Below are 12,284 nucleotides of genomic sequence, written 5' to 3'. Positions count from 1 at the left end.
AACACAAAGTACAGTCATCAAGCGTTAAGTAAATGCACTAAAGTATAATAGAAATGTGATAATAAGACCTGATGAGAGCGCTAGACTCAGAAGCATTCATCCTCTGTCTGCCATGAATGTCTAAATTTCAATTATTGTTATTTTTTTGGTTTAAATCTTTTAAATTTGAATTATTTTCTCAAGTGTAGACTAACCAGCCAACGCCTAGTTTTCTCTCTAATGTTGCAACCAATGATTATCATGTACTATTAATACATTCAATAAGCTAAACTTCTTCCCAGGTAATCTGGGCCTGTAGACGTCCGGATGACAGATTCCAGTCCTGGACCTTCTAGCTTCATTGTTGACTTTCATTGTGCTTCTCTCTCCTCTATCCTTCCTCTCTCTCCTCTATCCTTACTCTCTCTCCTCTATCCTTCCTCTCTCTCCTCTCCTTCCCCTCTCTCCTCTCCTCTCCTTCCTCTCTCTCCTCTCCTTCCTCTCTCTCCTCTATCCTTCCTCTCTCTCCTCTCTACCCCAACCGGTCGAGGCAGATGTTCTCCCACTCTGAGTCTGCCTCTGAGGGTTCTTCCTGTTAAAAGGGAGTTTTTTCTCTCCACTGTGTCTCATGTGGGAATGTTGGGTCTCTTTAAAGTTAAAACCTGAAGAGTTCGGTTTAGAACCTGCTCTATGTGGAAAGAGCCTTGAGATGACTCTGTTGCGATTTGGCGCTATACAAATAAAGATTGATTGATCTCCATTATTATTCCACCTGTTGATTATTTTCTCAATTAACTGATTGGTTGTTTGGTCAATAAAAAGTCTGAAAATCTATTCAGTTTACTGTGAGAGAGGACTAAATAAACATTTTAAGGAGCTGAAATCAGAGAATTTGGACATTTTGTCAAGATATGCAGTTAGGGAATAAGGATGCAACACTCTTTTAATATAACATGTACTTATTGTAATGTTACGTGATACTTATGACCTGCTGAGCAACACAGCTGGAAGTTTATGACAGATAATTGAGCATCTTCCACAGCTGCCTGAGCAATAAACGGACACTCCTGGTTTTCAGTTCAGCTTTATTTACTGCAGAAAAAGCTTTCCATCGTACCGCACTCAGATTTAATAAAAAGTGGTACAGAAAACATTTCCCATCAATCCCCAAACTTCAGTAAAAGTCATGCTGTGGTTTGTGATAACAGAATAAATACCTGGTGGCTAAAAAATACTCACAATGTAAATTCTCTTTAAGTTCTTCCTCCTAGTATCTACAGTGTAAATCCTTTTTTCAAGTTCTAAACCTACATGTGTGTGTGTGTTATGCTGTATATCGTGGGCTGTAAAGTGTTCCACAAAAAACTAGAACAAAACCCCCTTAGTCCTCAAGTAGATCGTGAGAAAGTGAAACATCAAGATTTCTATTATTTGACAGTAAAAGTTGCATTGACGTGAAAGTCTTTAGAGTTACAAAAGGATATGTGTTATAATCTTAGGCCTATTTTTTATCCTCTCTTGGTGTTTAGAGAGATAATTATTATATAAAATCAGACATACCAACTTAACATGCTTTAAATATGTGTAAATGGTGTAAATATGAGTCTTATGGATCTAAATGGAAAAAAAAACTAGACTAGAAATTTACTGTTATTCAGAATCAAGTTGTCCACCTATAATGAAACTGTCTTTGTGCATGTTCCCCCTTTATTTTAAGGCGGTCATGATTTCCAGTCACTCAGCGTCTTACAGTTTAACCAACCAGTCTGGTTTCCATTGGACAGTTTCAGTGTCCCATTTAAAAGCTTTAAATGCTCTCACTGCTTTAAGACATTTTCTGTCAAACCAAAGCAGATAAGTAACAGAGTCCTTCACGTCTTTGGCTTTTTTTTTTGTTAGGGGACAGTGTTGGTACTCATGTTGAAATACTATATGTGTATATTGTATGTTTATGATTGTTTTTATCACACATTTGATCACGCAGGAAGTGGGCTGACACGAAGATACGGCGGCTGTCGGATGCCCCGCTCTGCTGCGGTGAATTCTGACGCTGCTGCTCTGCTTTCGACAGAGATGCTTGTTCAGCTTTTGTCTTTTATGACCTTTTTGTTTCTCTGTTGTCTCTTGTCTTTCTTTTCAGGGGGGGGGTGGAGGGGGTTTAGTGTGGATCTCCCGCTGTTGTGTGTATTATGCAATATTTCCCCTGCATGGCAGCGTCTATCATGCAGAGCTGTGAAGTGTTTTCAAGTGTGAACATGAAAAGCAACAACAGCCTTAAAGAAATCAACTACTCTTCGACACAAATGTATGAATTATGAAGTATTATTATTATTTTTTTTTAAATCCTTAAATACTGTTCGGGACAAATTTAACCTGTTTTTACCATAAAAACACCCCAAATGTCTTTTACTCCGAAATTTGATGACTTTTCCTAAAGTGGCCCAATATGCACAAAAATGAAAATGTTATACTTTTGTTTAGGTGCTGCACATTTTTGTCTATTGAGGCTGTTCTGGGTCAACTTATCTCTGTATCTATTGCCATGTGTTTTAGTGAAATGAATAGTTAATAGTTTTAATAAGATAGTAGTTATGAGGATTTCTTTTTATGATGTAGCAGTGAAGACTGATGGCTCTAATGATTATACAATAAACCCCACAGCTCCATAAAGTTCTGCTCATTTACACTTTACATATAAAATAACATTTAACCAAGAGATGCAAACATGACTAAAAGAGACACAGATTGACTAAAGAAACCTTAAAACTACCAGAAACAGACATAAAAATGATTAAAACAACCTACAGTTAGTTTGAGTAACAGCTGCCATCTAGTTACCATGGTAACATGGAGATGGGGAGCATAAAGAGACTCAAAACTACCAATAAAATAACATTTCAATCATTATTGCTTTGTTATATTTTCATGTCTGAGGTAAAATAGGACATGATATTGTGTGATAGGAGATGTTTAGTGGTGTAAAAGCTAAAAAATACACTCTCTCTGATTTAATCACATTTATTAAATTAGTCAAATCGACTATTGATGCTTTATAAACACATCTATGGTTCAACATTCGGTATAGACACTTTGTATAAGGAGACTCTTAGACCGAACATACTGCGAGGGTGCAGAATATGAACAGTATGTCAGGGTTAAAGGATGCAAAAACATGCAGAAGATTTGCATACAACTCCTCAAATGTGAGGATTTACTACTTTTCTTTGTCATAAATAACAGTAAACTCAATGTCTTTGGGTTTTGGATTCCTACTTAGACAAAACAAGACATTTCAAAAGACGTCAGCTTTGACTCTGGGAGATTGTAACCAGCATTTTTCAATATTTTCTGACTTTTTACAACACGATTAATCAAGAGAATAAACAGCAGATTAATCAATAGTGAAAGTAATCAGTAGTTGGAGCTCTGAAACTCACAAAAGCTCCGCGGTTAAAAAACCTACTTTTAAACTTTAGAAAAACTGTTTGTAACTAGATAATTGTTTTTTTTATTACAGTTTAGCAGCAGTAAGATGTGTTTTAACTGACATGTCACGAAATATGAAACAATATTTATATTTATGAGCACCTGAATAATAATTAAAAGCTACAAGAGTGTGTCGTAAGAAAGCAAGAAGCACCTGTGAATACTTTTAAGTGAGCCCATCATTTGGATCTGAGAGTGAAATTCATGATGTTTACTGCCCCCTTGTGTTCAAAAAGAGGTATTACTTCACAAAATGTTTTGGAACAATCTGCAGAAACTTTTCAACAAATCAGGGTAAAATTTTCCACATCTGCTCTGAAAAAAAAAACCAACCACAGCAGCCGACGCTCTCCTCCCTCTCTCCCTCTCTCTCTTTTACCACCAGGTGAATATGAGTTTGTAGAAGTAGTCGTAGCTCCGAGACAAGATGTTCCTCTGCGTGATGTGAGGCTCGACGCTCACCGTGTAGCCCTGACTCTCAATGTCCATCTTGATACAGTCCAGCAGGTCTTTGACGGAGGGGACGGCTTTCCAGGGTCCGAAGGTCACCACCGACTCCTTATCCGCCTCCAGGCTGTTGATGGCGTTGTCATAGAAACCCAAATCCTCCTCCGTTCGCAGTATGCAGATCATGATGGTGGAGTGGCGGGCGGCGATGGCCTCTGCTCTGGCGATACGGATCAGCACCTGGAAGTAAAATCAAAATGAATGTTTAAAATTAATTGCTAACTATTTTGATAATCGGTTACTTGTTTTGAGTCATTTTTAAAGAAAAAAAAGCCCACATTTTCAGGTTTTAGCTTCTTAAATATGAAAATGTTCTGGTTTTCTAGGTGGTTTAGTGATGGAGAAACTGTTTTCACCATTTCCAAACACATTGAAACAAACAGAAGAGCTAAAACAATTAATCAATTAGTTGACTGAGAGTTTAAAGAAAATGAATGGGTAATTATTTTGATAATTAATATACTTTAAAAAACTGAATATTTCTGGGTTTTTACTGAGAAAACAAACCATATGAACAAGTCATATTAGGCTTTATGACATTTTAACAAAACAGTAAACAGATTACTAGTTACTCTATTTAAAATGTAATAAGTAATGTAGCTATTTTAATTACTTAATCAAAGTTAATGTAACTTATTACATTTGATGACTAACCAATGTTTTCAGCTGTAAGCGTTTCCATTAAGCACCAAAATCTAAGTGCAGCTGTGTTGTCATGGATACTGACATGATTTATAAGGGAGATCATTTCTTATAAAGCAACATTTATCTCTCATTTGAAAATGTATTCATTAGTTCATGTAGATTTTGATATATAAAATAAAGATATTTGATGAATAAAGTGGGTTTAATTGGTACTGTGACTCAATTTAAGCCCATGTGTGCTCCTAATAAACCCACATCATGATTTATTTACTAAATATAAAAAAAAATTATTGATTTCAAAGAATTGAAAACAACAATATATGTATTCAGTAACATGTTAAATATTAAAAAATGAGGAAAAAACCCTCCTGAGCTAAATCTTAAAGGTGTGACTTCAGATGTAACCTCCTTTGTAATCATCATTTTCATCAGTAACTGTAACAGATTACAGTTACATTTATTTTGTGATTAAATAACCTAACATAACCTTACATGTAACTAGTTACTCCCCAACACTGTGAACAATTCATACAGTAGGTTACAGTTTTCTGGAAATGTGTGGGATTTCTGTTTGTAGCTGACCTCGATGTTTTCTTTGTAGTGTGGGACTCTGGAGAGGAACTGCTGCCTTCCCACGAGCTCCCCGAACATCTGAGGAGTTTCCTCCAGACGTTTGATCAGTGGTTTGATGTTGTAATAGACCGCTTCTTTGTGAACCTGCAGGGAAAACACACACACACACACACACACACACACACACACACACACACACACACACACACACACAAACCTGGATAATTAACAGGCCTGATTATGAAGTTCTGCTTCAATGAGCCTCCCTAAAAACATACATTTCTCTTTATATATCATTAATCGATCTTTCAGGGCTCCTCCGTGACTTCTTTAAACCGGGATTAGACTGATTCTGAATCTACTTGTAAATGAAAGAGGACTCGAACCTGCTGGATGTTCTCAGTGGGCAGCCGGTCTGACCGCAGGAACTCCAGGACGGCTCCGAAGTGTGAACCATCGCGGTCGATGAAGAAACGTCCCTGGGCGTCTGCGCGTAGTTTGGGTTGTCCGGTGAACAGCTCGGCCAGCTTGGACTCGGGGTGTTTCCTGAGCTGACCCAGTGTGGTGCTGAAGAGGTGACCCCCGACATTTAACTGCACGACAGGAGTATGCTGGAGGGGAACATTTAATTTAATTTAATATTTTAAATCTTTACGGAACAGTTTTCTCCCTTTTGGATGAAATATATACAAAACTGATAATCCTGATTCAACATGTCCTGTAGAAAATGTGACCTTACCTAACATTTCTTCTTTTCATTCAAATATTTATTAATAAAAATACTCTCAAAATTGTACACAGAACTGTTTTTTGGGAAGTTCATTCAGCTTCATTCTCATTTCATTGCCTTTGTAGCCATCAGTCACCTTTAAGAATCAGTAATGGACAGTTTTTATAATTTCCTGATATTTCATAGACCAAAAAAACTAATTGATCAACAATTATGTAAGAAAATTATCAACAGATTAATCGACAATGATGCTAATCATTAGCTGCAGCTGCTAAAACTTATAATTGGGTTTAATTTAGATGCTGATCAGACATAGTGACGAATCATCATTGTTAACATCACACAAACCATATCTGATACACTTCATTGATTGACTGAAAAATAAAACAGCATGTGGGTTACTCACACACACACACACACAGAGAGAGAGAGAGAGAGAGAGAGAGAGAGAGAGAGAGACTGTGTGTTTAGTGGCTACAGGAAGGGCGTCAACTCCAGCTGATAAGACGACATGCCTTCACTGACTGACTGAGAATGAGTGAAGCTTGTCATCTTGTCATGAAACAAAGCAGCAGTGACGGCAGGACTCCATCATTCATATTAGAGTCAAGACTCCAGAAACAGACCCATGCAGAGTTAAGCATCGTTTCGTGTGTTGTTGAAAACTTAATACACTGTTTGAAACATAATTAATTATAATAATGAAAGACTGGTGAGTGATACTGAGTCTGGAGTGTCAACAATAATCTGTAAAGGACATTTGGTGATTTGCATGTAACAACAGATAGTATAACTAAAGACAAAAGACATTTTTAGCATCAGTGATATTGTAGTGTTTGGATAGATTGTTCATTTGATCATAACAGGCTGATCAGTACTCACACAAACACTTTAAAAGGCACTTAATCTCTCCTGTATATGAGTCGGTGACATATAAGGGTTGGAATACATCGTTTTAAAAGCAGCATCAGGTTTGTTAAAATATATATTGTATTTTTGTTATACAACAAAGTTATGATGTAAGATCATGCCAAACTAGTTGATATGGTGCTTTATTGAGAATTTACTTTTTTTAAGCAAGTTGAATTATTTGGTACAAGTTTTTATGGTTACACCACTTAGACATTTTTACCATAATCCTCTAATATATTCTCTCAAAATGGATTAAAAGCAGAAATTTGATGCTGGGTCCACAAAAAAAATGTGTGCAAGTTATTAATACGTTTATTTTCACATTTTAACCCTTTTAAATTTGACTAAACCACATGGACAAAAAAAAAACGTCATTGACCCATCAACACATAGCTTAACTGGGATCATAAGCAACATGTTTGGCTTTTTAATCCGTGTATATTCAACCATGTATATTCAATCTGAAGGTATGCAGTTAATAAAGGGTTAATATTCTTCCAACCGAGACATAAATTGTCACACATAAAACTTTTTTTCTTCTGTCTCCAAACTCGGAAGATGTGAAGACAAAAACCCAACAAAAAAGCTTAAATTAGCAACAAACTCTCTAAACATTAACTTTAAAACTTTAAACAGAATCGGAAAAAGGTGAAAGCAGCTGCAGTGAATAAAGCGCTCCACTGTCTGCCTGCATGCACCTGTCTCTGCACAGGTAAGGAAGTTCACTTTAACTCGAGCAGCTCCACTAAAAACACCCAACAACAAATAATGGTGTTATAATGATGTTTGTCTTACTAGAATCGCGGGTGCAGACTGTTTTCCATGTGATTTGTAGTCCGGCAGACTCATCTTGTCTTCAGTCTTTGTCCAGGTGAGAGCTCAGCTGCTCGGCAGGTTGGAGCCATAGGAGAGGAGAGGGGCGTGGCCTAACCCGGATGTAGTGCACAGGTGTTGACAGGTTGAGTCACTCCCGGCAGTAAATAGTTTAGTTCTCACATTTCTGAGTGATTGCAGATACATATTTTAATCCTTTGTTTATTTTGTTGGGTTTTTTTTACCACTTCCTGCAGCTGTTTTTTTTTTTTTTTTTTTTTTAAATCCCTGAAAGCTATTTGTAGTCTTCTGCACATACAACATTACTGGTACCAGGAAATAAAGCAGAGTGAGAACTCATTCATGACTTCCTCTTTTAAAAAAAGCTATTTTTAAAGAAAATTATGTTATGTATGTTATGTTTTTAACTGGTGTAATTAAAAATGAATACAACATTCAAGTTTTCAACATACTCCAACCTTTAATGGATGAGTCCACAATTTTTCAAGTCTGCCTTGAACAGCCAGGAGCTCAAATGAGGGCTGAAACCTGTTTTTCTTGCTGTAAGTAATCCTTCTTTCTTTTCATACTGACCATTAGAAGATCCCTTCATAATGCACTTACAATGTAAGTGATGGAGGACTAAATCCACAGTCCTCCTTCTGTGTAGAAATGTATTTAAAAGTTGATCTGAAGCTAATATGAAACTTCAGTTGTCCAAATTAGTCAAATCAACTCTTCTATGTTTCAACGTTACAGTATTTTTTGTGCCAAAGTCCCTCTTTTTGTTTCTATACTTCCATCACAGCTCAACAGGGAAACAGAAAGAGGGAATTTGATGCTAAAAAGACTTTAGATGTCTCAGATATCCATTTGATATGACTAACTCAGACTGATGAAACTGTATATAAGCTTTCGAATCTACTTTTAAATCACTGTGTGGACGCACTGTGGATTTAGTTCTCCATCACTTTACATTGAAAGCACATTTGAAGATCTTTTAGTAGTCAGTATGAACAAGAGGAATGATTACAGCGAGGAAAATCTCTTTCACTGTTCATATGAAAACCAGACTGTTGGTTTAAGACATTTTAGCAATTATAAACCTTTAAGTCATAACATGAATTAAGACCCGTTAGATTCAGTTATACTAGAATAAAAGTAGGTGGACTGATGTGTTCTCTCTCTTAGTTCTTGTTTAATAGCCGAGCTGCAGCACTTTGAATTAGCTGAAGCCTCTCAGTGTTTCCTTTCTTAGGAGGCCAGTAAAAAGTGCATTGAAATGAATTGATTTATGAATAGTCCACTTTAGCTGTTGTTTAGGTCACCTTGTTAATGTGAGACCTGAAATTTAGATCTGAATATAAATCAACACCAAAGTTTATGACCTCAGATTTAATCTAGATAGATTAAATCTGAGGTCATAAACTTTGGTGTTGATCAACAATCTGGGGAAATTAATTTCATCTAGATAGATGAAATTAATTTCCCCAGATTGTTGTACAATGTTTCTCTTTCAGTCTCAGGGTCGACTAGAAGGATCTCTTCTTTTGTTCTCATTTAATTTTAAGAAAGCATTGATGCTTATTGCCAGGAGGCAGTAATGGAGTTTATGGCTGCATCATCATTTGGTTCAGCGGAGATTTACAAATGTGTATCATACGCATAACTATGGAAACATACATTATGCTCTCTGATGGGAGTCACACAGTCAGAGAGACCAGCCCACTTTATAAGAGGATTGATTAAGATGTCGTGGTCAATCGTCTTGAAAGCTGCGCTTAGGTCTAAGAGGAAAAGAATTGAGACTTTACTTTCATCAAAATTTAATTAGAGGTCAATTTTACTGTTTCCAACTTCCTTTTGTATCTCACAGAGGTCACTAATCTATCTAGCTTTAGATCTATCTATCTAGCTATCTATAGATCTATGTGTGCATGTGATAGCATCGTGCAGTCCCACCGGGCTCACTGATTGGTCGCGCTGTGACCGATTTGCATAATTGGACAGATCTCCGACCACCGAGGAGATACTGAGATACGCAGGTAGGAATTACTCCAACTTTCCTTGAGACGACGGTTTTTTTAATTTTAGGACAAACAGCACCTTTTCGGTAAGTGAATTTACATTTTTACTCTTATTTTACCGTGAAAAATTCCTCTAATGTCACAAAAACAAACTTATTTGTGCAGTTTCAATATTTTTCTGTTGCGTAACCAATTAAATTGATGTAATTCAGCTAAACTCGGTGTCGGTGTGCTGCGGCCTGTTTGGAGCATAATTCAAGTATTTTTTTCTGTTTTTAAACGTTTAAATCACTTTCTTTCAACGTGTAAAAAGTAAAACTTGAAACTGGAAAAGTTGTGTTAAGCGCAGTTTCATGCAGACTATTTGACGAGCTTAATTAATTAATTACACTCATTTTGTAGGTTAAACTCTACAGAAATTGTCATTTGGTGTTGTAGAGACGGTATTAAAAGTTGTAGTAGGCTATTAGTTTTTACAGTGGTTAATTTGTAAAGCACAAACAGACAGGTAGACAGCAGAGGAGACGGAGAAGCATTGATTGAAGCTAATAAAAACACGGCCATGTGCAACTAGGCCCCACATCCTTAATGGCTGAGGGGGCGCTACACCCCATGAACTCCCCAAAACAGCAAAAATACTCATGAAAAAAATTACAGGCAGAGGACAGAGTCTGTGTAGATATTTTGTGACGGTAGAGAAGGATTACCTCTATGTGGGTCCAATTTCCCCCCTAAAAAATGTTTTATTTCATTTTGGCAGAGGGATTTGGAGTAGGATATATTTATCTAAACATTATTGGTTTGGGGAATACCTGTCAGGTCTTTAGTTAACTGATTATATCTATGGTTAACACTTAAACTGGCAGTTTGTCCTTTTTAGTTCACAAATCTGTGTTTTTAATGTTAAAAAGAAATATTGAGATATATTTAGAAATTGTTTTGAAGGCTGTGATGCAGTGGGGTGCAGTTCGCTGTTTTCTCCGCTAGATGGAGTGCAACTCTGTTAGTTCATACATCGTTAAAAACATTATTTTCTCCACCAGAGATCAGACTCTAATGTGACTTCCAGTTTATTTCCCTTCTTACATTTAAAATGAGGACAGTGTTTAAAGTATATTAAATTCAAAGTTTTTAAAATGAGTTAAATCTGTTTTTGACTCGTGTTGGACTCTGCTGTGTCACGTGACCCAGAAGTGCCTCAAACCGTGAGTGAGACTGAAGCTGCAGAGGAGCACTACTCTAACTCCGACCCTTCCTCAGTTATCGCTTCTCGGCCTTTTGGCTAAGATCAAGTGTAGTATCTGTTCTTATCAGTTTAATATCTGATACGTCCCCTACCCGGGGACCATATATTAAATTGATTTTTGGAACAGGGAGATGGAATAGGGGCTTGCTCCGTCCACTCCACGCATCGACCTGGTATTGCAGTACCTCCAGGAACGGTGCACCCCCCTTTCTGTGTTAAATATAAAAAGACTTACGTCAAAAAAATTCTTAAATTGCAATTGTGTCATTTTATTGATACAGTATATTTATAGCGTCAGTAATTTTAATATTTCGAGAAGCTCAAAAGTTGTGACAAATGCGCTCAAGTAAATGGTGTTTAGTAGTTTATACTCTGCAGGAATAGTCAGTTGGTGTTGTAAAGATGTTTTTAATAAGTAATAAGTGGTTGTTTTTCCACAGTGGCAAATTTGTAAAGCACAATTAAACACGGTCAAACAAACGCAGGTAGACAGCAGATGAGGGAGGCGGAGAAACATTGAGTTTAATGTAAATAGAGCCATGTGCTACGAAGCCCCACATCATATTGGCCCGTTACACCACCTGACTGCACTACATAAACTCCACAAAACAGCAAAAATAATCACGGAAAGAATATATTTTTTATTTCATTTACAAATGGCAGAGGGATTTAGAGTATATTTATCTGGGGGAATACCCGTCAGGTCTTTAGTTAACTGATTATATCGACGGTTAATACTTAAACTAGCAGTTTGTCCTTTATAGTTTGCATGTTTGTTGTTTTTAAATGTTAAATGACAAAGAAATATTTAGATATATTTAGAAATGGTTGTTTTTAACGCTGTGATGCAGTGGGGTGCAGTTCGCTGTTTTCTCCGCTAGATGGAGCTGCAACTCTGTTAGTTCATACATCGTTAAAAACATTATTTTCTCCACCAGAGATCAGACTCTAATGTGACTTCCAGTTTATTTCCCCTGTTACATTTAAAATGAGGATAGTGTTTATTTAAAATATATTAGTAAGTAAGTTTTTAAAGTAAGTTAAATCAGTCCTTGCCTCGTGTTGTGGACTCTGCTGTGTCACGTGACCCAGAAGAGCCTCAAACCGTGAGTGAGACTGACGCTGCAGAGGATTACTCCTTTAACTCCGACCCTTTCCCAGTTATCGCTTCTCGGCCTTTTGGCTAAGATCAAGTGTAGTATCTGTTCTTATCAGTTTAATATCTGATACGTCCCCTACCCGGGGACCATATATTAAATTGATTTTTGGAACAGGGAGATGGAATAGGGGCTTGCTCCGTCCACTCCACGCATCGACCTGGTATTGCAGTACTTCCAGGAACGGTGCACCCCCCTCTCTATGTTTA

General features: G+C 36.9%; 1 protein-coding gene and 2 non-coding genes across 3 annotated transcripts; 2 read left to right on the top strand and 1 right to left on the bottom strand.

Moving 5' to 3' along the window:
- Positions 1 to 3,840: 3,840 nt before the first annotated feature.
- On the bottom strand, positions 3,841 to 7,681 carry kctd14 (potassium channel tetramerization domain containing 14). The gene is made up of 4 exons (XM_053321563.1): positions 7,628 to 7,681; positions 5,577 to 5,801; positions 5,200 to 5,334; positions 3,841 to 4,152 (listed from the first exon to the last, which is right to left on the bottom strand). Exons 1-4 carry the CDS (start codon positions 7,679 to 7,681, stop codon positions 3,841 to 3,843), a joined length of 726 nt encoding a protein of 241 aa, XP_053177538.1.
- A 3,253-nt stretch (positions 7,682 to 10,934) lies between these two features.
- Positions 10,935 to 11,125, top strand: LOC128361072 (U2 spliceosomal RNA). Its single transcript, XR_008321557.1, has one exon. It is a non-coding gene; the product is annotated as a U2 spliceosomal RNA (small nuclear RNA).
- Positions 11,126 to 12,081: 956 nt separating this feature from the next.
- Positions 12,082 to 12,272, top strand: LOC128361074 (U2 spliceosomal RNA). The gene has a single exon (XR_008321558.1). It is a non-coding gene; the product is annotated as a U2 spliceosomal RNA (small nuclear RNA).
- Positions 12,273 to 12,284: the final 12 nt, after the last annotated feature.

This window comes from Scomber japonicus, chromosome 6, assembly GCF_027409825.1.
Source record: "Scomber japonicus isolate fScoJap1 chromosome 6, fScoJap1.pri, whole genome shotgun sequence".
Taxonomy (NCBI): domain Eukaryota; kingdom Metazoa; phylum Chordata; class Actinopteri; order Scombriformes; family Scombridae; genus Scomber; species Scomber japonicus.
This window is presented reverse-complemented; position numbering and strand designations above follow the sequence as displayed.